This window comes from Balaenoptera ricei, chromosome 1 (genome assembly GCF_028023285.1).
Source record: "Balaenoptera ricei isolate mBalRic1 chromosome 1, mBalRic1.hap2, whole genome shotgun sequence".
Classification (NCBI taxonomy): Eukaryota; Metazoa; Chordata; class Mammalia; order Artiodactyla; family Balaenopteridae; genus Balaenoptera; species Balaenoptera ricei.
The window spans coordinates 6,290,823-6,317,818 of NC_082639.1; the positions used below are offsets into that span (position 1 = coordinate 6,290,823).

At 46.1% G+C, this 26,996-nt stretch overlaps 1 protein-coding gene across 6 annotated transcripts in view; it reads right to left on the reverse strand.

Annotated features, from left to right (window-relative positions):
- RERE (arginine-glutamic acid dipeptide repeats) overlaps positions 1–26,996 on the reverse strand; it is a 423,843-nt gene that overhangs the window by 54,478 nt on the left and 342,369 nt on the right. For all 6 annotated transcript variants that reach the window (XM_059911901.1, XM_059911983.1, XM_059912037.1 and 3 more), the window contains one exon: positions 6,460–6,540. In XM_059911901.1, coding sequence (XP_059767884.1) covers positions 6,460–6,540 — 81 coding nt within the window. The remainder of the gene's footprint in view (positions 1–6,459; positions 6,541–26,996) is intronic.

Genomic DNA, 26,996 nt, shown 5'->3' on the forward strand with positions numbered 1-26,996 from the left:
AAGTATGTTATGTGGCTGTAGCACATTTGTGTCCTCAATAGTATCAACCGATTCAGGAAGTCCACACTTTGTTATGTAACATGAGATTAAGCATTAATGAGGCTAGAAAGTTTGCTTATCTAAGGTTATAACCTGAAGTTAAATAAAGCTTCATGCTGAACGCTAGTATTAAATGCTAGAGTCATTTTTAACCTCTTAATATTAACAGAATCCCAATTACTCAGTCTCTTATTTTTTAAGTATTTTTAAAAATTTATTTAGTTTTATTTTTGACTGGCGAACATGGCAGGCCTGCAAATGGCTCATCTTCCCTGCTGCCATGCCAGCTCCCTGCGGGGCACAGGTGGCACCTTGCTTCTCCTTATAGACATCCCACCATTACAGTGCTCAGTGGTATACAAAGTTTTAGAAAATTGAACCATATGGCATGTTTAACTAGCTCTGAAAATGGGAATATTTATTTTATAATTCATTGGGTCTTCGTTGTCGCGCACGGGCTTTCTCTGGTTGCGGCGAGCGGGGGCTACTCTTCGTTGCGGTGCGCGGGCTTCTCGTTGTGGTGGTTTCTCTTGTTGCGGAGCACGGGCTCTAGGCGCACAGGCTTCAGTAGTTGTGGCACGTGGGCTCAGTAGTTGTGGCTCATGGGCTCTAGAGTGCAGGCTCAGTAGTTGTGGCGCACGGGCTTAGTTGCTCTGCGGCATGTGGGATCTTCCTGGCCCAGAGCTCGAACCCGTGTCCCCTGCATTGGCAGGCAATCGGATTCTTAACCACCGTGCCACCAGGGAAGTCCCTGATTACTCGATCTTAAAGCCCTTTCTCAATAGTGGTTATTCTTTGATGGGGGAACATGCTCTCCGCAAAAGATATTTTGCCTGAAGAAACGAACAACTAACATTCAGTAGTTATGCATATACTTAATAGAATTCGTTCCCAGAAATGTGGCTGAGAAAGGTGGCTGATTTTCATGTTATTTCTCAAAATTTTAAATCTCCAATACTTTTCATCCTATCACCCAAGGTTAAAAAAGCTCAAAACATCAAAAACAGCTGCCCCTTGGTCCCATTCAAAAAAACAAAAACAAACAAACAAAAAAACAGTGACACGTTTTCAACAGAGAAAGTCAAGAAAAAAGACTTCCATTCCCACAAATCACTTGCGATCCCCACTTTCTGTCCTGCTATAGACGGAGTTATTAAGAACCTCCTCTCTGGTCTCCCTCTCGCTGGCGCTGCTCAAGAATGCTCACCTCCCATGCTCTCACCTCTCTTCTCAAAAGACTTCAATGGCTCCCCAAACGCACTCTTTGGAGAGAGTGCAAGGTCCCCCCAGGTCTACCTCCAAAGCCATAAGCTTGGCCTAAATCTCACTGCATCAGCTCGTGCAGCCTTCTCTCCAACCGCACTCATGGACTTGCCGGGCACGTTTTGCAATTTCCTGTCTCCATGCCTTTGCTCGTGATATTTCCTACAGCTGGAAAGTCGCTTTTCTTCCACCCTCCCAACCATGGCCTGTATCCTTCCTTCCTTCGAAGCTCAGTTCAAACACCACATCCTCCAATTAGCCTTCCAGAAACCCCCAGGCTCTGTGCTCACTCTGTGGGACCCGGACTTCTACCAGGGCCCTAAGCACAAACTGCCAAACATGGCAGGCCTGCAAATGTCTCATCTTCCCTGCTGCAATGCCAGCTCCCTGCGGGGCACGGGTGGCACCTTGCTTCTCTTTATAGACATCCCACCATTACAGCGCTCAGTGGTATACAAAATTTTCTAAAATTGAACCATATGGCATGTTTAACTAGCTCTGAAAATGGATTTCTAGCATAGTAAATATTAATGCACCAGTAACTGGGTTCACAAATAACACGAGCTTCATCTCTGTTGGGCTAGGTATTCAAAAATAAGACTAAGAGATGAGAAAGATGGTCAAGAATGTGTGCCTGTTCCCCTGCTCCATCCAGGGGCTAATAATCCTCTAGGGGCACCTCTTCTCCCTATCAAGTCGGGGTGGATCAAATTGTCTTCTCACTAAGGTTAGTTGCCGCTGAGACAGGTCACTAAGTAAGTGCTCCCTGTCTACGATGCAATGCTGGCTGAATTTGTCCAAGCACCAGCAGATAGAGCTTTACACAAAGGCCAGCCAGGATTCAAGGGACAACCACCCCAGTGTCAGACACGGAAAAGTCTTTGGTCCAAACAACAAAGGGATGTTCTCAGCATGAAAGAAGATACTATATGTCACTGTCACCTGAGTAATCATCTCATGTTTTTGAAGAAAACTACAATGTGTAAAAATCAAATGAAAAATTATTTTCGGAACACCTATGATTTTGTATTATTTGTAACATGGATTCCCCTCCTGGTAATTAAGATTCAACACTATTAGGTCTCCTGTGTTTTCAGGCATTACCTTAGCATCAAAGGTGATGTGATTCATCAAGCCAAAGATTACGCGGCAGTGCTTAAAGCAGAACCCAAGAAGCCTCGTTCCCCATCATTTTCTCAGAAGCTCAGCTACCGGGCACTCACTGTGATTTATACAAATGTACTAATACCCAAGATTCTGATGTGGTTTAGGCCAAAGAGTGTCTCGAGAGAGAAGAAGCATACAGCCAAGGGGAACCTGAGATGCTTCGCAAAAATTCTTTACCGTATTTTACTACTAATTATACACCTTATAAGCATATTGCGGGAGGCAAATAGTTCTAGAGGAAGGGAGAACAGGGAGAAAGATAATCAACTATAGGATATTTGCATGACTGTGATACTAAACTATCTGACTTGCAGTTATTCTCTTGGGTAACATGAGTTTAACATGTAATACCCACTCAGCTAAACCTCTATAAACAGTTGGTTTTCCACAATCACAGCCACTATTCCCACTTCAGTGGGCAGCAGTGTTCAGAGAAAAGCCAGATTTAGCTCCTGAGTGATAAACAGCAGAAACCAAAAGAGCTGGGAGAGCTGTCCACGTCCGTGCCTACCAGGAAGCTCTGAATGTGCATCGGCCCCGAGTGGCCCGGTAGGCGTGGAAGTCTCCTCAACGAAGCTTCAGGGCAGAGGAATTCCATCTTTTAGACTAGGCACTGCCCTCCACCCACTCTGTTTTTCAATTAAATGGGTTTTCTGCAAGACAGATTAATGAAAAACAGGTAATTTCTTTTTATATAGGTTCAATATGTTTACAAGCAGAATATAATTCTGTACTTTTCCTAGCATTTAGCTACTTTACATAGTATTTGGGGTAGATAAGAAGAACAATCATTTTCAAGTGTTTTTATGCACTCTTTATATAGAGGGTATCTCATTTAAATTCTCAAAACAATTCCTGGGCGGGGGGGGGGGGGGGGGAGACCCAAGTGGGAGGGGATATGTGTATACATGTAGCTGATTCACTCTGTTCTACAACAGAAACTAACACAACATTGTAAAGAATTATACTCCAATAAAAAAATAAAATTAAATTTAAAAATTAAAAAAAAATTCTAAGGGGTAGAAGGGTCACCCCATTGTACAGAGTCAGACATTAAAGGACAGGAGGCTGAATAATCCGCTTAAGGCCCTATGGCAGGTAAAGTGGCAGAGGAGAGAAGAACCATCACTTTGGTCTCAGGCACAGCGACAGCCAAAGATGTACAAACATTTTATAAAGATTCTAACACCTATAAAATTCTCATGCAAAGACACACCATTTTAGAGAAAATAACTTCCTAGACCTTGTCAGGATCTGACCTGAACTTCCCAATGAACAGCTCAAAGAAGACTGCCCAGTTAAAAGAGATCATCAAGTACTATAGTTACTGGTAAGGCCAAGAATAGAACACAGGTCTGCTGACCCCGCGCCCATGCCCAATCAGGCGTGTTCTTTTGGATGCTGACACCCTTCTGAAGTTTCAAGTTGGTTGAGAATAGCAAAGAAATGAGTTAATAATTCCGGTAAATAGAAGACAATATGGAAAGTATCTAGGTTAGCGGGATTTGCTATATATATATATATGTGTGTATATATATATATATGTATATATATATATACACATACACACACACACACACACACACACACACGTACACACACACACATATATATGTATTTTTAAAAGGCATGACCATATGAAGATTTCTACCTAGGAAGTTTTGAACCAAGAACACTGGTACCTTCAAATTTTCTCATCTTCTGCAACAAAAACGAAAAATAACCTTTGCCCTCCCCTCTGCATGACTTGTGAATGATTAGCCTGGCCATGTTGATAACTAAGGAAAATATGAGTGCCGCTCCCAGCTGACTAGAATACTTAAGATTTATCCTACTACCAACCTCCTCCAATTCCATGCAAAAGACAGCAGGACGCTAGGAATAGTCAGCCAATGTTCAGCCCTAATAAATTCTCCGGTGCTGCGAACAACTCTCCCATCAGCTCCGATGACTGTGCCCTGAGGAAGAGGCTGGAAACAGGAAGACTGCTGGGTGCCGGAGGAGATGGGAGGATCGGAGCCACATGGCTGGGAAACAGGGACTGCAGAGAAGTGATGGGGAAGCGTCTCAGGAAAGAGGCGCCTGGAAAAGACCCGAGAACCTGCTCAAAAGGTTGCTGCACTGAGAACTTCTGTGTGGCAAAAAAAGAGGCTACTACTGAGTCAGACATCATCAATAAGAATAAGCGACAACCAAGAGCAAGGGGAAAAACAGATGAGAAGACCATTCCCTAGGCTAAAGGTTATTCAGATCCCTTTTCACAGGGGAGATAAAATGCAAAGTGTCTGGCACTTCCAAATGTTAGACACCAGATTTTAGATTCAATGCTTAATCTTGCTATTAAGTTTACTTTTTAAAAGAGAAAGATAAAATAATCGTAGAGGGATATCTTGTATCAAATTCTTCATGGTTTGCAACTTTTAGCAGAGCACAGGGAGAGAGAAAATTGAGTTGAGAGGTTATAATCTGGCCCCTCACATCAGCTCAAATCTACTCAATGATCTCTCTCATTTTCACTCCAATTGGGCCAAACCAAAATTCCTATACTTTACAGGGTAAAGCCTTTTTAGTTTTTACTTCAAATAACTTAAATCCTCAGAAAACGTAAGAAGTATTTCTTTCATTGCTCCACATTAAATACCTCTTACCACTCTGTTCTGGAAAGAGCAAAAAGTAACTTGATTATATAGACTGATAATATATTTTAGTTTAATGCCCATAAACAAGCTTTTTTTTTCAACTATCCTCAAAATGACCCATCTCAGCATATTTAGATGTATAATAAATACTGAAAATTTAATCTAATTATGATTGATTAATGCAAACCACCAATTTATACAAGGCTATACTTGAAATCTCAGAACGCTTCTCCCCTATTATGAGGTCTGTTTATAAGGTGCTGTACAGAAAACGTGTCCAGAAACAGTTGGCTTAAAAAAAAAAAAAAAAAACAAACCTGAATAAAAGAACCAAAATTGAATAAGAGGAAATCAATAAACAATACCCAATACCCAATTAGAAAACCAAAACCCAAACCAACCCACCAGCTTTTGTTATGGGTATTCTTCATGGATATTCTCCTCCATCCACTCCCAAAACCTGGGGTGGGGGAAGCAGCACTCAGTGTCGAAATATTCGCCTCCCATCCCCAAGTCCTGAAGTGCACTTCTGTAGTACTTGGGCCATAGGCACTGGGAAGTGGCTGGCCTACTCCATCCCCCCGTCTCCCCTATTCCTTGGCCTAGCTGCAAGGAGGACTCTCCCCACCCTCCTCCAATACCACCTGTAGGAAACCACAGGCACATTCAGGTAAGACTGAATGAATCTCCTGCTAGCATTCTCTTTACATAACTTCACTCCCAAGCCTCCTTAGCAAACCCGCCTACCCCAAGTTTAGAAAGAGCACTCATCAGACCTGATTCTCAGCTTTGTGAAATATCAAAGGAATTTTTAAAAGCCTCATTTCAAGCAACTTACAGGGATCCTTGTGTATCTGTCCAATAAAAAGTGCAAACTTTTAGGGCTGGAAAATTAGGTACAACTACTCTTCAAAACATAGCAACATTAAAAAATAAAAGTCCCCAGAGAATTTAAAGTACATTGAGCTACAAACCTCTTAGCTCTATTGTTTGTTGATGACTTTTGTCAATAACCAAATCCAAACTAACAATAAATGACATTTTCTATTTCAGCCACTGTATTTAAAATTAGATATTAACTCCCCAACACCCCAGACTCCCCACCCCCGCCAAACCTCTGTTGCCAAAGACTCTTCTGTTCTGAAATCCACTTTCTTGGTGATAAGCATAACCAGTCTCTTTACCATCTAGAATCCTGAGCTAAAACTAAAAGTGAAGGAAGTAAAAATGAAGACTCCTAGAGGCCAGCACAACACAGAGTTAAAGGAAACCATTTCACAAGATCAAGTGCGGAGAAGCGGCAGGAGCGAAGAGGAAAAAATCAAGTTACATAAAGTCCAATTGTACTCACTGTTTCCTTATTGGGAAGCAGCTCCTTTCGAATTCTGAAGAAGTTCTTGCCGTACTGCCTGAGCCCCTTAACGAAGCGTTTCTGTGATAAAAAGAAACAACAAATGGGATGTAAAAGCCAAAAACAACACAGGATGTCAGCAAAGATCTCTGCCATCAGCAGAATAACAACCCCAAAGAAGTCCGAGCTAGGGAACGTCGACACGGCTCGGGGAATATTTCAGCAGCACAGCCGGGACCCCCGCCCAGACAGTCTCCGTCAGATCCCCAGTCCCGCACTCGGACAGGCTGAGGAAGACGTCCCGTGTCTGAGGCAAGCAGCCGTCTGTGCCTTCGCTGCCTCCGGTCTCTGCATCGGTCCACGGAGGTATAAACAACACATACGCTCCGTGCTTCCATCAATAAAACAGCACAACTGGTCCCCACCTGAGAACGAAGCTTCCCAAAGTGCCGAGCAGAAGGGGGAACGGGACCAAAGCTGGAGACTTTTCTCCAGAAGGGCACCCTGGAGGCTTCAAAGGCCTTTCGTTAGTCCGGGGAATTCACCAGGACGGCAGCAGCACCGCGGCAGCCCACCGGGCCCGAACCCCGGCCGTCCTGCCTGCCCCGCCACGCCGGCCGCAAGAGCCGCCCGGGGGCACCAGGCACCCAAACACCAGCACCCCTCCTCCTTCCCGGCCCCTCCCCGCCCCCGTTCCCTCGGCAGCCCGGGGACTTTCACTTTGTCCCACTCCTCCCGGGCAGCCCCTCCCCGCCGCAGCAGGGCCACTGCCGGCCCCCCGGCCCCCACCTCGGCCCGCGAAGCCGGGTCCCGCGCGGCCGACCGCCGGCAGCCACAGGTACGCGGGGCCGCCGCGGGCCGCACTCAGGGTCCAGGCGGCGGGAGGCCGCGCCTGTCACTCGGCTCGCGCTCGGGCTCGGGCTCCGGCTCCACAAAGCGCAGGGCGGAGGCGACCGGGCGGCTCGGCGTGTGACCGCCGCGGGGCCGCGCGGCGCGGGGCGCGGGGCTGGGGCGGCCGCCGCCGCCGCCGCCGCCGCCGCCAGGGGAGGAGGCCGGAGCGGCGCGCCGAGCCCAGCGCGGCCGCGGGCGGCTGCAAAAGGCGGCCTGGATCGCCGCGCCGCCCGCCGGCCCGGCTCCGGCCCCCGCCCCGAGGCTCCGAGCGGGACCCCGGCGCCGGTACCTCGGTTTCCTCCTTCCGAACAGGGGGAGTCGACCCGGGCGGCGGAGCACGGAAACTTCCTCCCCGCCGCGGCGGGCGCGAGCAGAGGGCGCCCGCGGGTCTGGCTCCGGGCTGGGGCCCTCCCCGGGCCGCTCCGTCTCCGGGCCTCCCCCCGGGCGGGCAGAGTCAGCAGCGCACGCCCGCCGCCCCCGGGCTGCGAAGCGGGGGGGCTGGCCCCGACGACCCCCGAGGTCCCTCCGGCCCGGGATTGTGGGCGGCCGCTCCCGCCCGGCCCAGGCCTCAGCCGGCACCTCGCCGGGCGCCGTTTCACAACTAAATCACCGCGGAAGCTTCCCAGCCAATAAATCACCTGCCCACCGGGAGGGGAGTCCCTCCCACTCCCCGCGGTTGAGACCAGCCGGGCGAATTCAGTGAAGAGCCAGACTTGGCCGGGAAGACCGATCTGCAACCTCCTACTCCAATTCCTGGAGGCTCTGCATTTTCAGATTTCACCCCTTTCTAAGATATGACTCATCACTGTCAGTTTTCAACATAATTCGTATAGTTCAAAAGGAAAAATCTGGCAAGGCACAAGAAAGAAGCAAGCTCTGCTCTAGTCTGAAGCAGAGTGACCCTCGTTACCTGAAAAAAGTATCATTTATATGCTCAGCACGCATCCCGGGCTGCGTGCAGAGCATCTCCACATCTCCACCGGGATGTGGAGAGGAAGGAGACTGCCCTGCCCTCAAGGAGCAGGCCAGGCCTGGCAAACAGGTAAACAGATCAATCTCTGGGCCCCAACGAAAAGCAGCAGAGGAACAAAGGGCGGGAGGTGGGGTCAGGAGGAGGAAGCAACTTAACTCTGCTGCCGTCTTAGGGGAGAGACAAGGAGGAGCAGGAGCCGCCAGGTGGGCTCCAGCAGGGCTCCAGGCAGAGGGCTCAGCCAGGAAGGGCACACAGATCGTCCTGGGAACTGCGAGGAGGACAGGGTGTGCGGAGTGGAGTCCCAGCAGGTAAGACTGAGGAGGGGGGAGAGGGTCAGGTTGCAAAGAGCCTTCCAGGCCAGGCTGAAGAGTTCTGCTCCTAGCTGAAGGCCAGCGGAGAAGTGTGAGCAAGAGCGTTCCATGAAAAGACGGCACAGAGACTGCTCTGGTGGCAGTGTGGCCCTCGGCGTGCATTAGGGACAGACCGGCTGCAATGCAGTTAAAGAGGCTGGAGAGGGAGCCCAGGTGTGAGATGAGGATGACCGGAGCTCAACCTCAGCCTTCAGAATTAATGCTTCTTAATCTACTCTTTAAGAAGTTAAGTATTTAGTGAGCACCTAACACTGGGAGGAATTTTTAAAATAACAACAGAAAAGGTAGCCATGGACCTTTATTAAAACGGATTCATTTTTAGCAGGTAAGATAAATGTGTGTGAGGTGATTACAGAACAATCTGAGACTTAGGTCGGCCAAGCAGGAAGCAGTAAACGCAGCTCACCAGTGCTGCAAGGGAGCCGAGAAGCGGGATGGACTGTTGTTCAGAAAGCCTTCACGGAGGCAGATGGCGAAGAGCAGACAGCATTTGCAGGTGTGGAGGGGTGGGAAGGCCCTCCAGCAAAGACAGAGGCAGGGAATAGGAAGTGGTAATCAGACAGGGAGAGTGTACACAAAGCTGAGGTGGGCTCTGGCGTGAGTCAGATGGTGGAATGGCAGGGCCATGCGTGTGTGAGGACACGCAGCAGGTTCACTGGGAGAGGCCGGCCCAGTGAAGGAGCATCTGGGAAAGGCTGAATCTGGAGGAAGCAGGATAATGTGGGAGAGTTCCGCAAACTGAGTTCAGACCCTGATTCTTCCACTTGTTATAATCCTCTGAACAGCACCTAGTCAACAAGTAGTTATAAGTACCTACTATATGCCAGGAGCCTCAAAGTCCTCACAACCTAGAAGGAAGTACTGCTATTATCTCCATTTTACCGACAAGGAAGCTGAGGCACCGTGGGTTAAGTAACCAGACCAAGGTCACCCAACTCCTCAGCGGTAAAGGCAGAATTCAAACCCGGGCTCCAAAATCCATGCCCTGCAGCACTACTGCCACAGTCTCGGTGAAGTGGGCTACACGTCTACCGAGGTAAGCAATTTCAGTCATGGTCCCATGATCTGCAACTCTGCCCTTTCCATCTGCCCCATCAAATCAAATCAACTCTTCAGTATTCTTCCTAAGACAGGTCTTTCAGTGCCTTCCTTTCCCCCTCATTCCAGCAGTAGTCCCAGGCCAAACCCTTACCCTTCTTTCCTACTAGCTAGCCTACTAACCCACCTCTCCCATCCAGCCATTTACAAGCCTCTGCTGAGGAATTTTTCAAAACCACGGATTTCATCAGGAGTCCTACACCATCTTGCCCCCAGGCCCTACCTAAGAGTAGCTCTTTGACCTCTTCAGGGTGGTGTTTAACCCTTAGCCCTGCATTCAAGGGGCACAAGGATACTGTCCTGGCCTACCTTTCCAAACAGGTGTCCAGTAATGCCAACTGGCCCGTGCTCCCACCTCTGTCTGAACGTCCGACTCTGGGGCACCTTCAATACTTCTCTCCAGAGCCTATGTCCAGTTCACCTCAAACTCAAGCTCAAATCCCTCCCACTCCAAAGTGAGACCTCCCTGACCGTCCCCATTCCCATTCACTTCGCATTTATTTATTTGTAAAAGGCCTCATGTACGCATAGTGTCTATGAGCTCTGAAAAGACAGGAATTGTATCTTATACCACCTTGCCTCCCTATAGCATTAGGCAGCTGGAGCTCCCAAGTCTGTGATACACAGATGAAACAAACCATGAGATGACAAGAACCTGGGCTAGGGTGGTCACAGTGGAAATAGACTGTTAAATGCCAAAGGGTCCATTTTGAACTTTGATAACAGGGTTGATCTTATTGGCTCCATGACACCAAACTCTGCTGATTTTTCTTGTATCACCTGGTGGCTTAATTCTCTCCTCAACCTCTGAGTCTCCCCAAAGCTTTGTTCTAGGTTTTCTGCTCTCCAAACTCCCTCCCAATATGATTTCCACTGCTCCCATGGCTCTAAATACCATCCAAGATTCTCACTACTATTTCTAAGGCTAAATCTATGGTCCAAGCCCATTGGGAACACTTGTCTCATAGACATTTCAAACTAACTACTTCCAGAAATATGGATTTGACATCTGATGGTGAACACAGACCACTGCTGTCAGTGTATATCAATGACTATGCTATCAAGTGCAAAGCACCACTGGCCCCACTTTTTTTAAAAAAAGGAAGTAAAAGCTTCATGTGGCCTGTACTGTTATTTCTCTATGGAAAGCCACAAGGCCTCAAACTGGCAAAACATCTGCTTCTCAGAGACCAGCCTTTACCTTGTGGTTTACCAGAAATGTAGAGTAGCCTTTAAAATCGAAACAAAGCCAACCCACTCAGAGTGGTCAATGATTAGAATAGGTCAGTATGTTAAACAGGTTACTGAGGCTGTAGTCTCCGTTCCCTCTATTCATTCATCTCTCTGCAAATGAAGACCCTGAAGTTTTTTTAAGACTTTAATTTCATAATTAACACTATCGACTCACAAACAGACAGGTACTGGAAGCTTCTAAACGAAAGTTCACAGACGCGGTCTGTTTCTTAATAGCATTCTAGCAGTTGAGCTGAAATTCAGCATTTCCAGTGCTGAGATTCCAGGCCTCATGAATTATGTCTCTGTCCATTAGCTGTTCTGTCCCTGGCGGTGTGCAGACGTTAGACTGCTAGGACGCCACGGGCGCAGGAGAGAGGAGACTCTGCCTGTTTCCGAGGCGGGGGCTGCGGCTGGGTCACTGCCCCAAGTGCCAGGCAGCCCTGCTTCGTACACCCCACAGGCTCGCCGTCCGGCCACTCTCAGATCCACGAGCTGAGGTTCTCCGGGTGTTGGCACTGGTTTCTCTGGTGCTCTTTGTTTTCAATCAACCTGTGTGTTTCTTGGGAGCACGAGACAAGTCCTCTTCTATTTCTCAATCCTCATAGCCAGATGAGACCCAAATATACACACAGATTTATTAATGGCAAGGAGACTGTGCTTTGCTTTGTTTTACAACTTAGTCTGTGATTGCGCTCCAATTTTGATTTTATCTATTGAAATATATTTTGACATACAACATTGTGTTACAAGGTACACAACATGTTAATCTGATACGTTTATACACCGTAATATGATTGCCATTGTAGTGATAATCATGTTACGTAATTACTCCCCAGTTTTTAGACACATTGCTATAGTTTTCTGTTATTGAGCTGAAACTTCATATCACCATCAGAAGTTACCTACCTATAAGTTCCTGGTAGAGAACATTTAATTCTTGGCTTTAAAAAAAGTGAGTTACCTGAACACAGTACTTGCTGTTAAATTTGGGTCTGAGTAGAATCTGGAGAGCTCTATTTCTCATTTTCGGTAGAATGGAAAGAATATGAGATTCAAACGCAGAAGTCCTAGGATCTGGTCTGCTCCTCTGTTCTACAGAGTAATTCTGACATGGCCATTTAGACACAGCCACTTTTGAAATGGGAGATACGTAATAGGGATAAACATAATTGGGTCAAAATGCGATAACGTTCTCTCTTATGATAAAGTAACAAGTTCAAAAGTTCCGCTCATTGTTGCTGAGCCTGCCCCAGCTCAGAGCCTCCCAAGCCCTGTGCCCATGGGCGATGACGGCCTCACTGGCTGCCCAGACACTGACTGTCTCCCACGGGGGTGGGGGGAAGGGGTGGACCCGGGCTGGCCTGGGGCAAGCAGCTTCACTGTTATGTGTCAGGGTGAGAGAAAGGTAGGGAGACACCACCTATTCAACAACAAAAGCAGCCAGCACTGAGTAGCGCTCCGATGGCAGGCACTCTCTTAAGGGCCCTACGCGAACTGACTCACTGAAGCACCGCAATAACCTTACGAGGCAGGGGCTACTAATGTCTCCATTTTACAGACGGGAAAACTAACCACGTGTCACCAAATCCTTGAACAGGGTGGGAGGGTCAAGACTGACAAACGTAAACAGTCGGGGAACTTCAGGGGTGGGGTGAAGGCTCAGAATGGAGTTGAGGAGAGTGTGTGGATCGGGGCTGTGATGGGCACCTGCTGCCTGCGTTTGCATTTCAAGATTTTAAGTGTTTCCCAAAGGTCTACGAATGGACAAATACAGGCTATATTCTCGAAACTTACTTTATTCTTGTCTCGGTTTGTTCATCTTTTAAACTGGCCATAAAATACCAGCCCTACCTATCTCAAAAAAGATTACTCTTAATATCAAATTGGATTGCACACAGAGTAGTACTGGGTAGATGAGGCCAAAGAATAAGGTGCGCTAATCTCCCTCGTGCCATCAGTACATGAAACTCCCAGCGCGGCTCATCTCAAGTGCTGGATCTGACCTGTGTCTACAGCAGAGGAGAGGAGCCAGGGGAGAGGGGCAATGCTGCAAAAATGGCTAAAAGATAACTCTGCATTAACCCCTGGCTGAGAGCTTTCAAAATTAACTCCCTCTGGTGAATTTTAACTAGTGTATCACAGTCAGAAACTCACCAGGACTTCTGAAAGGCGACTCTTGCTCAGTCCTCTTACGTAACTGTTTGGGAAACACTGTAGGTACTAAAATGAGTCCCGCTGTGAAAATGGCTCCTGCTGCTCTACCCTGTTTTCCGCACAAAATTTTATGTTAATGACTTGCTGCTTCTCAGGGGACTGAAGAGCAGGCAGATCTGCAAGTAAGCAAACCACAGTTGCCCCCAGTGGAGAGACAAAAGCATAAGCCCACAGCCAGGCAGAGAGTAAGAGGAGTGGTCCACGGGTCTTCTGAAGGTGTAGAGAAGCAGCAGCAGCAGCAAACTGAAGCCATTGCCCAAATGTGGGCCCATGTTAATGAGGGGTAGGGAGAAAAAACAGAAGACTGATGCCAAGCAGAAGAAATAAAAGCCTTTCCAAACATCTGTATTCCAGGACGCCTACCTGTTCCTTCAACAGTGGCTCTCACTGAGCAACCACCAGATGAGAACCTATTGCATTTCATCCATATAATCCTGTCTGTTACAGATTCCCATCACCCCATATCTAAAACACGCTTCCGGCTGGAGGTACACTATTGATACTGCTTTGAAAAGTATCATTTGGGTTTTGATTTTAAATATTTAACATATCAATGAAAGGGTGACCCAAGTAAAGCATGATGTTTTCAATAAACAGCAGCAGAAGCAGTGTGTCTGAGAGGAGACAGGCCAGCAAGCCATGGTGGGCATCTCCAAGATTTCTGGTATGTTGCTCCTAATTTCTTGTTGACTCTACTTTGTAAGTACACGTTGAATTTACTAGCAGTATTCCAGAATAACTAGTTAATAGTTAAGTTCCATTCAACTATTATAGTTATAGTTTAAAAATAGCAAATAGGATCACAATTTAAAATAATAACCACATTTTTACTGATGGTTCTCAAGTCTCTCTGAGACCTGACATTTTCCCTAGCTCAGACCTGTCCTACGCTTTCTATCCAGAGTAACATCTTCCATTGTCTCAGGACATCACAATCTCAACATGGATACTGGTGGGTCCCAGACCTCATCCTCCTCAAGGCTCCTCAATACACTCTCCAACATCGGTGTCACTGGGTCCATGCTACAGGTGGAGAATCTGGAAGTTTAGGTAGATTAAATGTCCTGCCCTAGTCCATAGCTAATCAGGAAGGGTGGAGAAGTAGAGAGAAGAGATATCGAAATAGGATTAATTGCTTGGAATCTAGGTGCAGAAAACGTTCTCTTGTATCTATATATATCAGAGGAATTAAAGGGTATTATCTGTCTTAAAAAAAACAAAACAGAAAACCTCTAAAGGAAATTTTATGTATAAACATATACACACTTGCTCTTTGAAGCAAAAGTGCCAGAGAGTGTATGCTTTATGTCCATGTTAAAATTTTTCCCACAAAAAAGCTTGGCTTGGAGTGCATGGCTCTGCCACTAAATAACGACACCCTTGTATAGGTCACTAGGCCTCCTCTGGGCTTCCGTGTGCGCACGTGTAAGAGGAGTGGCAGGCTTTCTCTCATCTATCCGTAAAGCCTCAACAGTGGATGCCTAGTTCTCCATCACTGGGACCTGCAGTCAGGCAGGTCGCCTCTCTCCTACACAGAGACAGGAGGATGGCTAAACTCCTTCCAAAAAGAGACCCTGTTAATGCATGATATGTTTTATCAACTGTCTTACCTGGAAATGCAGAAGATCAGTCTAAGATACCTTTAACATTAAATAAATCCTAGGTTTTGCAAAAAAGACCCGTTTCCCCACCTCATCCCAAAAGATTTGATGGTCCTCAGAACAGAAGCCCAAATACAAACCTGTCCATTTCTAAGAGAAGTCCTCTCTAGGGTCAAATACAGCAGATTTCAAATATTCAACTGTCATGGAGGAATAATACCCAAAGAGTTCTTTTTCCTGGTTCCTTTCCTTTCCAATCTTCCAAAGGCCAAAGAGTATGAGAATGAGAATTGGGGAAGGTAGGTCTAATATGATCCTGCCCTGATTCTTCTACCTTCCTCAATTCACGAGCATTGTGACAACAGACAGCTCCTGGTCTCATCACCGTTTTATCCCCCCTTCCTCTGCCCACGTCCCCCCCCCCCCCCGAAGATTAGCTACAGAAACAGAAAGGGTGACTCAAGTGCCAGGTCCTAAGGTGTTTGAGGCCACCAAGAAGAGTCCAGCAGTCATCCTACCCCCACAGCTGGCTCTGCTGACGTGCTCCAGAAATGTCTACAAAAGCTAGGCAGTCGTCAGCTCAACACTCACTCCCTGCCATGTCTGTAATAATAGTAGAATCCGAGAATATTAGAGTCAGAAGGAAGCTTTAGAACATCTAAGCTGGTCAAAGCTCTCACTTTACAGGCAAGGATCATACATTATTTAAAACAAAACAAACTGAAACACACATACCCACAAAAGCTTTGTATTTGTGACAGACTCTTATTTCCATCCCATCCTACATGCTGCTCCTACAGTGTGACGAAGACACTCCACTGAGATGTGGGTCTCTGTTCCCTGCCCTGGAGCCTGGGTGGATCTCTGTAACTATCCTGACCAACAGGGCACAAGTGGCGCTGGTAGCTTGAGCCTGGGGCATGCGTAAAAGGTAACGCAGCTCTGCTTGGCTCTCCCTCTCTGGACATGTGTCTTTGGAGACCTGAGCCACCACATTAAGAAGTACGGTTATCCACAAGTCACCATGCTGGGGAGACCACGTAGGGAGGCGGAGAGAGGGAGAGAGGGAGAGAGAGAGGGAGAGGGAGAGAGAGAGAGAGAGAGAGAGAGAGAGAGAGAGAGAGAGAGAGAGAGAGAGAGAGAGAGAGAGAGAGAGAGAGAGAGAGAGAGAGAGAGATGCCTCAGGAGCTCCAGCTGTGCAGCCCCCCGCAATTTGAGTTTTCCTAGCCTGGACTCGCAAGTGAAGGAGCCTTCAAGACGAGTCCAACCCCATCTACCATCCGACTGCAGCCTCATGAAAGCGCCCCAAGTCAGAATGCACAGCTGAGCCATTCCTAAATTCTTGTCCTGCAGAAACAGGATAATAAATGATCATTCTTGTTTTAAGTTGAGGGGATTTTTATTGTTGGGAGTAATTTGTTATGTGGCAGTAGGAAACCAATACAAGATTCATTACAAAAACCACTAAAACCTTTAACCTCAATGTTCGTCAACTATTAATTAAATCAACCAGTAAACCATCTTACAATTAGACTTCCTAAGACAATCCACAGGCTCTATCACTCTCTATAACCCTCCTCTGCTCTATGTTAACACTGAGCCCTTGTTGCCCTGACATGACATGACATGCTACGTATGGTACTGAGTACATGAGGGAATCCCCAGCACCTAGAACAGCCCTTGACACACAGAGCAGGTGACCACTATCACTGGCTGAATGAAAAAATGAATGTATCTGGGAGGTGAACTGGCTTGACCTTCTTACAATGCTGTTTATTTCCCAGCCATTGGCCCTCCAGCTTGACTCAAGGTCTCCTGACCTATGCTCAGTGCTAAGTTTCTGACTCTCTAATTACTACCTACAGAATGATTCAACACCACCTTTCCTCTCCGTTCAAACATACAAGTCTCACTAGACACCACGCTAGTCCACTCCCTGATGCCGGCTCACCACCCAGAGTGAAGCCCACAATTTCCTTTTTCAACACACCTGTGCATAAAACCCTTCCCAGGTGGTCGCAAATATAAAAAAAAAGTCACTCCATTTTTCAAAGACCACATGCCCAACAGGAAAATGACCTTATGTTGGATGGTTTACACAGCAACTGTGCCCACTAGCAAAGGCCACTGAGCCATGCTATACATCTCCTGTCTATGTGACCCTCTGAGTCTAGATGATTATGCTGAGTAGCTGAAGTCCTTTCATTACTGCAGGCCTAACACAGCACTGCAGCGGGGTGAATATCGGAGCAGCACGCTTCAATGCACTTTCAAGTCAAATGACAACTGGCTAGTTAAGCAGCAGCATTAACAGACGTAGAAATACCGCCAGCTAAATACCTCTTGCCAATTATGGCTGCCCAGCTACACCCAAATTAAAAATAACCCAACACTAGTAACGAACCCAAATGGACATGAGGGGCGCCTTCTCTCCCTGCGATAGCGCCGTAGTCCCCACGTAAATGTCCTTGGTCAAGTGGCTCATAATTAAGTCACTAAAAGGTTCACCTTCTTTAACAAAGTAGATCTTGGCACAGAAGGAAAAGGGAATAAACTGAAAAAGAAATGTGGCTTGCCTATAAGTTACAAGAGAACAAAGAAGTAGAACTCTTTAGTGGGAGGCCTTTTGCAAAAATTATAATGAAAGGTGTTTAGATCAATGGTTGCCCAATAAAAACTGAATGTGAGCCACAAATGTGAGCCAAGTAGGGAACTTTCATTTTCTAGTAGCCATATTTTAAAAAGAGGTAAAACGAACATTAGTAACACATTAATATATCCAAAATATTATCATTTCGATGTGTAATCAATATAGAAATGATTAATGAACTATTTTACATTCCCTTTTCCTACTCAGTCTGTGAAACTCAGTGTCTGTTTTACACTAACAGCACACCTCAGCTCGGGCTAGCACATTTCAGGTGCTCAGTGGCCACAGGTGGCCAGTGGTTACCACAGCGGAGAGCACAGGTTTAGGATGATCCCTGCTCCTTTTTGATAAAACATTAAAACATCTAAAGCACTAGAAGTTTTCTAGTAGGGAAGTAAGATAAATACATTGTTAGAATATTGGACAATGATATCATACAGTCCTAAATGAAATAAAATCATATAGGCCTGTTATTTCAAATTAAGTGAAACGTGTCTTCCAGAAGAACTCAGTCTAGAAGTTGTTATGATCCACTCCTGCCCCACTTCCTAAACAGGGGAAACTGAGGCCCTGTCCAGCTCCAGGGCCATAGAAGCGGCTCCTGGGCTGTTTCCCTTTCATGACAACATGACAAGGGCTAGGGCTCCTTATTTAACTTTGGTCACTTTAAATGCTCTCCAAAATGAGAGGAAAATCAAGTATCCCTTTAGGAAATGCAGGGGGCTGGAGGGGGAAGAGAAGTGTATTTCAACTACAAAAGGCAAAACTGGGTCACAAGGCAGATCCTGGCCTAACTGGCGGTCACTATTTTCTTTCTATGACAGGCACCCTTCTGGTCGCATACTACCTCCAAGCAGGATGTCTATCACAAGAGAGTCTGTCAAGGGAGGGTCCCACATCAGGGGCTGGTAATGGGCCCCACCTCGAGGCTGCTCTGCTGGCTTTTGTTTGGAACAACGGTGCTCCCATGATACCTCACTCTTGCTGAAAATACTGGTATTAAGGGAGCGTGAACACAGCTGTGTGTAAATTACACACACAAACTGATTCGATCTGTATATTTATAAGGAATACAAACGTACTAATAGTGCATTTACATACCCAGTTGGATACATTGGGCTGCATGCAGAGTGGAGTTTGAGTTCCAAAGTATTCCCTTAAAATCTTACAAAAAGAAATGCTTAGGGAATGCTTAACCTGCTGAGTCAGGCTGAGGCTCTTCTGTGCCCTCCCCCCATGCAGACTGCCCTCACCACACCATACTGCCTCCCCCCGCCCCTGCCCCTGAATAGTCCTCATCTGCAATACTGGAGAAAGTATTTGAGACTCTATGAAGGAGAACCCTCAAAAAGAGCTTTAAAACTCACTTCCATAGCAAAAATTAATCAATGAGATAATTTTCACAGTTAAAAAGTTATAATTATAAATGAGGGGGCGGGGGCAAAGAAGGCAGAAGCATAGGGACTTCCCTGGTGGCACAGTGGTTAAGGCTCCGCACCCCCAATGCAGGGGGCCCAGGTTCCATCCCTGGTCAGGGAACTAGATCCCACATGCATGCCTCGCATGTCACAGCTAAGGAGCCTGCAAGCCGCAACTAAGGAGCACACCTGCTGCAACTAAGACCCAGCACAACCAAATAAATAAATTAATTAAATAAATATCTTAAAAAAGAAGAAGGCAGAAGCAGGAAGTGGGAAGAATCGGAAAGTTCAGAATTGACTTGTCCTACAATGACAGCTTTCCCTTGCCCACACCAATTCCACACACATATGAAGAGGAAGACCTACTTAAGCATCTGTTAACACAGCAGACAGTAATGCAGGGTCTTTGGAGTTTTCAGCTGATTTTGAAAAACAAGGAGAAGAGCAATCAGCATTTTATGCTTACTGCATTAAATCCAGAATATAGACACAGGCATTAGGAAAGCTGGGCTCTGGTTCTACGCCTGATTCTATCAAGGCTTCACAGATGACCCCTGGCAAGCCATGAACATTCCCTGGGCTGAGTTTCTCATGGTAAGATGACATCCCAAGTATCCTAATTTACCCAAAAAAGCACTAACTTTTAAAACGTTGGGTGTTGCAATAAAATAAAAGAAAGAGAAGGGTAATAATGCAACTAAATAAAAATATTCTATACACATGTTGATAGACACAGAATAACAAGCTCACTCTAGGCCTTAATTTTATTCTTTAAAAGTTTTACAACAAAACCCTCCAACTGATACCCTTTCTTTTATTTTTTCTTGATATGGTTTGTATAAACTCCTAGCGAAAGAAAGAAAGAAAGAAAGGAAAGGAAAGAAAGAAAGAAAGAAAGAAAAAAAAAAGGTCCATTTCTGAGGCTTGGGTTTACCATGCTTACAGTTCCACCAGTAAATCATCTCCCGATCTGGGCTTGGAAAAGCACTGGCCACGGTTTGATTGCTCCAGCCCCAGGTTGCCAGGCAACCAACACAAGGGGGAAGTCTGAGAACTGCTGACAGATAGCCAAGTGGCTGAAACAACAGACTTCTCTCTGTCAAAAATGTGTTTCAGAGGGCCACTTCCCCACCTCTGCTCTCTGCTAAACACTACACGATTGTAAAATCAAAATCAAAAGGCCACTGTAATAAAAACACACTTCCTGCTCAATTACTAATTGTTAAAAAGCTGTGGGGAGGCCCAGATCACACAGTGTATGGCAACAGAAATGTGATACTGTAAATGAGATAAAGTCAGCAGCATGCAAGAAACCTGATCTAAATGCAGCTCTGTAGCTTCAAGTCAGGGGACCTGGTGCGTGGAGCAAATAAGCTGCCGAAGAAAGCACAGGGAAGAAAATAATGCATGTTGAGATGTTAAAGAAACAAAGCAAACAATAACTAAGAAGTCACAGGTTCACATTACTTAATAATAAAACCAAGAACATTCTCAATTGTTGTGAAACACAATCTGGAGATAATGAAAGTTTTCTCCCTCACATGGATTTCTTACAGCGGAATGGGGCCTGGTGCAGTATTTGCACATAACCTATGCATATCCTCCCCTGTATTTTAAATCATCTCCAGGTTACTTATAATACCTAATACAATGTATCAATAACTGCTATGTAAATAGTTGCCGATGTGCAGCAAATTCAAATTTTGCTTTTTCGAACTTTTTGGAATTCTTCCCCTCAATATTTTTTATCTACAGTTGGTTGAATCCACTGTTGCAGAACCTGAAGATGTGGAAAGCTGACTGTACCAGGTCCAAGACTGACAGTCTAATGTAACATGGGAAACATCTATGGGGCATGCCCAAGCCAGTAACAACACACCACAGTCCTACCAAAAGCTCTATGAGGTGTCCTTCCATGAAACCGCTTTATTGAAATTGTCATCTAGGACTCTCTGGAAACTGACTAACTGTGGTACTTGGAAGAGGCCAGCACTCAGAACACAGTTCTTCATCTTTTTTGTGCCATGGAACTTTTTGGCAGTCTGGTAAAGCCTAACCTCTTCTAAAAATGGTTTTTAAATGCCAAAAATAAAGTGAGATTACAAAGGAAACCAGTTATATTGAAATCTAGTCATCAAAACATTTAAAAATGCAAATAAACGTACCTTATTTAATAACATATTAAACAAGCTCTCGTAGAAGATTTTGATTTTTGTCAGACTCTTGGGGGGCGGGGTGTTGTTTTGTTTTGTTTTGTTTTATAATATGAACTCAGATTATAAACTCCTGGAGGGCAAGGACAGTAATTTATTCATCACTAAATCACCAAACAATGTGTGGCCTCGTTCCCTGCCCAAGGCTGACCAACTGGCTGACCAACTGAAGGCTCCCAGGCTAACCCTCTCCACAAGGCCGGTTCAGATCCTTCGGGGGGCCTTTCCCTGCGCTTTCCCAGTGCCCGGAAGTGGGCCTGACAAGCAAGGTTTGTAGGCAGGTCCACAGTCTGCAAAGCAGGGTGTGCAGACACCAAAGACTTTCTTAAGGGTACACGGACTCAAGTAATTTTAAGGGAATTCATTTCCAAACCTTCAACTTTCATATATTTTCTTTCCTAAAATTCATCTGCCTGAGAACACACTCTCGTGAGGCAGGTGCAGTCCTCCTCTTCCACCTCCCCTTTCGCAATCTTCCTCCCCTCACTTCACACACAAAGGCATCCCTCTCTCCCATCTGGAATGCTACTAGCACTGCCCTATGCAGAAACTCCAGCCACCAAACAAAGGGTCAATTCAAGACACCGATGTTCCTGTTGACGCAGGGACCAACTCCAAGGTCACAATCGGAAGCCTCATGCAAGTCTCGGGCACTTTCCAGTTCTTTACTTTCAACGAAATTGAAGGAGGATCTTGTGGAGGGGTCATCTGATAGATTACTGAAAATCAAGTCTGATGATAAATTATATTTCTTGATTATGGAAGGAATTCAATAACTGAGTGACAAAGCTATCATTCCTATCTATTTATGTAAACAAGACTTCTGAGCACTTACATCTACAAATAAGTGAAGAGTAAGAATAAAATTGATGCAGAATATGGCCTCACTCTAACAATAAGTAATATTCATCCAAGAACTAATGTGTTTAAAAAACGGAATCATCTAATTTCCAATAAATATTAAACAAAAAGTAAAATTTTATCAACTTTTATAATATCTTGTTGTTTTGATCAACTGTGCACTAATAATTATTATGATAACAGGGGCTTCCCTGGTGGCGCAGTGGTTGAGAATCCGCCTGCCAATGCAGGGGACACGGGCTCGAGCCCTGGTCTGGGAAGATCCCACATGCCATGGAGCAACTAAGCCCGTGCGCCACAACTACTGAGCCTGCGCTCTAGAGCCCGCGAGCCACAACTACTGAGCCCACATGCCACAACTACTGAAGCCTGCGCACCTAGAGCCCATGCTCCGCAACAAGAGAAGCCACCACAATGAGAAGCGCGCGCACCGCAACGAAGAGTATCCCCCGCTCGCCACAACTAGAGAAAGCCTGCGCAGCAGCGAAGACCCAACGCAGCCAAAAAAAAAAAAAAAAAGTATTAAAAAAAAAATTATTCTGATAACATAATCAGAGAAGATTTTCTTTTAACACTTAGACCTTTATTGCTAAAGGAAATGACAACACGCACACATATCTGAAACGCACACTTCTGTCGTAGGGAGTATGAAAGCGTGATCTGACAATAGACTCTCAAGCACAAAATGCTTTAACATCAGGAATAAAGTCTACAGGGAAGTAGACTGGAAAATTACTAGTTACATGTTGGGGGGGGGGGGAAGATAAATTGTACAATATTACTGCTAAAAAGGAGCCCATTCATGTATTTTTAAAACGGACGATAATGGGTATAAAATGACAATGGCAGCCAAAATGCAGTGGATGTATTTAAAAAAGCGATGGGACAGTTTTATTTTCAAATGTCAATATTTATGATACATTAGAAATTACATCCTTGTGATGAAAAAAGTGTACGCCAATTTAAACTTGGGAGGGAGTGTACGGCTTTCTAAGCAAAGCTTTTTTAGGGGCTCCACGAGGAACGCTTTTAACTTTGTACCGAAACGGAAGACGGGGGCTCCTGGGGGTACCGGGCACGCTCCGCACCTCGGCTAGGGTTATTAGACTCTGGTTTCACCTAACAGAACCCAACGAGGGTTACTAAAAACACTTCCTAGAACCCAGACAGATGGCACCACTGAAGACCCTACACTGTGTTAACTGTTGTTCCACTGAGGTAAAAGCCATTCTTTGAATTCCAAAACTCATTATGGCACTTCTCTGTTCAAGAAGAATAAAGAGTTCAGACTCCGCAGTGTGCAACTAAAGTGCTCAGTGATCTCCGTTCTATCACTCCAGCCTCAGCTCCCACCAGACACAAGCATCTGGATTAGAAGTCGTGTTAAAATGAATTGAGGCTTCATCTCAGCTCAGCGGAGACAGTGCCGTGTTAAACAATGTCTATGAGAAATGCAAGAAGAAGGAAGGGGGTAGCACCTGGGCTGCACGTCTGCCCCGGCTGCCCTAGATTCAACTGAAGCCAGGCCCCTGCTGCTGCCCGAACATGCCCCACACTCTCCCACCTCTGCATCTCCTGCCCTGAGGTTTCTGTGTTTTTAAAAAAATTTTATTCTACTTAATTAATTATTTTCTTTATTTTTTTGCCTTTCTCGGGTCTTAGTTGTGGCACACAAGGGATCTTCGTTGAGGCACGCGGTCTCTTCGTTGCAGTGCTCGGTCTTCTCTCTAGTTGAGGTGCGCGGGGCTTAGTTGCCCCGCGGCATGTGGGATCTTATTTCCCTGACCAGGGATCGAACCCACGTTCCCTGCATTGGAAGGCGGATTCTTCACCACTGGACCACCGGGGAAGTCCGCCGCCATGACGTTCTGTCTGGGGATCCTGTGCAACGACGCCACGGAGCCGCTCTTGGGCTGGACTATCTTGCTTGGATTCCTGGATGTCCTCACTTACCACTGGTGTGACCCTGAACAAGTATGTTCACTATCTCGTGTCCATGTTCTGTCACCCTCCTCTGTCCCTGCATTGTTCTGCGACCCCACCATGGAACTTCCCACAGTCTGCCTGGTACCAGGCTCTGAGCACCCAAGTCCATCATTGCCATTTCTCTCGGTGAGTGAGGGAGATCCTGTCTGGGGCCATCTGGCAGGCTCCTTTGCACATACAAGACATGCGTTTAAGGAATGTTTCTTCAATGACAAATCCTATTATCAGAACCTGGGCCTTTCAGGGCCAGAAGGAGCCTAATTATTTAGTTAATAGTCGATTTTTTAAAAGAAGATCAATGAATGGCCAAACTATGAAAACTGGTCTCAACCAGAAACAGGTTTACCCACACTTCTGTTTTTTACCACCAACCTTTAATGACGTTACAAGTGGGTGGTTTTCTACAGACAGATGGGGAGTTATCTGAGAATAGTAAAAGTGAAGGGAGGGGGTAGAAAAAAAATAAGGAGGAGAAACTAGAATTTCTTGATTTTGATCAAATCGTGAACCGAAAGAAGAACGTGACACAATGGCAGCAAAAACATGCAGAGGAAATCTCGCCCACCAGCAGTAGGTTTCTTCTTTCCCCCAGTTAATTTGAGGAGAGCTCTGAGACCTCTCCCAGGCTCCAGAAGACCCGGCTGCTCTGACCACAGGCAGGCAGGCAGGATTGGTGGGACCTTCTCAACACCGTCTAGGATGGTGAACAGTGGGAAAAAATTCTTGTGGCCTAATAAAGGATGAAAGAAATGTTCTCCATAATGAGGAAATGAATTTTTTACTTATCAAGCTCCTTCATGCCTTTTTTTTTTTCTTTTAAGGCCTGTTTGATAAAACACATCACACTGAGGAGCCATCAAAGGAAATGAAACCATAGTGACATCTAAAGGGAACTCCAGGGCTAGACAGAGCCGCCTTTGGGGTTTAGCCACAACTTCACAACTTCTCCCCATTCTCCCTCCTGGCCATAGAGAACATTCATCCAAAGCGACCAGAAGATTATCAGCAAAACTTTTAACAAGAACCAGACCCTCATCTTCTGGTCTTTCCCCCAATCCAAAAAGTCAGGAAAACGGCTTACAGAATCTTTTCGGCATTTAAAAATATTATGTTTTGCGTCCCCCATACTGGAAAATGCACGTCTATGCATGACAAATGCGTGGATTTCACGTGAAAGACAGCAACATGATTTTACTTCCATAACAAAGTTCCCACTTCACCTTTCAGCCAAATTCAGTCTGTTCTAAGCTCACCAAAAGCTCCTGGGTCCTGAAGGCATTTATCTGGTCTGACAAGGAACAGTTTACAGGCAATTAAGACATGACCCCAAAGATCACCAGATGGGGGTCAAGTAAGTTGAATTATTAGAAAGACGTCTATCGCTCCTCCTAAACTGACTTGAACTGTCAGAGGTATGGGCTGCCCAGACTTGCTCAGCAGAAGGTTCTCTGGAATGAGAAGCGCTGCTCCCCTAAGAAGGCAGCCCCGCCCCGCTCAGAGCCCGGGTGCAGCTCATTTATCCTCTTCATGGAATCGACCCCAATTACCTTATTTGTGTTCATTTATTTGTCTTTGTTCCCCAACGGAATGCAGGCACCATTAGAACTGTGTGTCCACCGTTATTTCTATCTCTACAGCTTAGACGGTGCCTAGTTACACAGTTAAATGCCTAATACTTGTTGAGTGACTGAGGAAACAAATAGCACAATATATTCTGGAGCCAACACTCCAACCTGCGATCTCAAATTCTAAATATTGTTCTATTCACAAAATCCTCCCTCGTCACCACTTGCCTCCATCTTCCACCTCTACGTATCAACTCAACTCAGTTTACCACTGACCGAGCCTCACTGGGAAGGAAGGCGCTCTGAGACATGCACTGGCCCTCAAGAAGCACATCATCCAGCAGAGCAGCACCCAGGGGCCAATTCTCAGCCTTCCTAGAACGATCAGCCACAGCACAAACTTCCTGCGCACCCCTACCCCGTTACTCTCCTCCCAATCCCTACTCCTGACTCGGGACATCTCACCCTAGCAACCCCAACTGGATCCTTATACCCTAGAGACCTACTGTCTTCTCCCCGTCCCCTTTTCTCCAAATGCCCTCATACCCAAGGGCCCCCTCCGTCAGCATCCTCACAGAAGACCCACACGACATCCCTCTCCTCTCAAGCCCTCCAATGACGGGGCCAGCAGCCTCCTTCTGGGCACATTCCTTCCTGTCTGACCACATCACCTACCACCTCTAGCCACTTTCCTCGTCGGAACATCAACCAGCCAAGCCAGCCTCCCCGCTGCGTCAGCGACCCGACACCGCACTAAAAGGCCCTTTCTCTACCCTACTTTCTGATAGCACTCTCAGGAGCGTGAAAAATCTTGCCCAGAGCCCCTCTGATATTGTGTTTGCAGCCACAATTCCTGGTGCCCTCCCTTTGTCCCAACCTAGCCATCCACTTATGGCTGCAACTCTGTGAAAACATCTAAGATATAAAACTAGAAACTTTCTTTTATTTACTGCTGCACAGTCACTATGAATCCCACACAATCTCTTCTTCTTGACTGTGATCTCTAGCCCCTCAACTCCTCTGCCATCTCCGTCCTGTTTCCCCAAGCTCCAGATGCGTCCTGGACTACCCGTTATTTCGGCAATGCAATCAACACTGGTAGACATGCCTCAGCATCCTGGCCTTGGACCAATCTTTCAATTAAGTTATGTAAAGGACAGCCCCAGTCCTATCATTGCCCACATTAAAAGATATGTACCTATTCCTCATTTCCTATTAAGTTAAACATAATGTTTAACAAATTAAACAAATCCTTCTCCTGCCTTTTGAGCTAGTCCTTTTCTGACTTCGTGCCAAGTGGCTTCATCACTTTGTCCATCCTTCTGCCCCTCAACATAAAGGTTCCCTACGAGTCTCTCCTCCCGCTGCACTGTTACCCCTGGCAACCTCATCCGATCCTTGCCCTGCCACTGACTAGTTCTGTGATCCTCAGTGAGCTAATTAACCTCTTCAAGTCC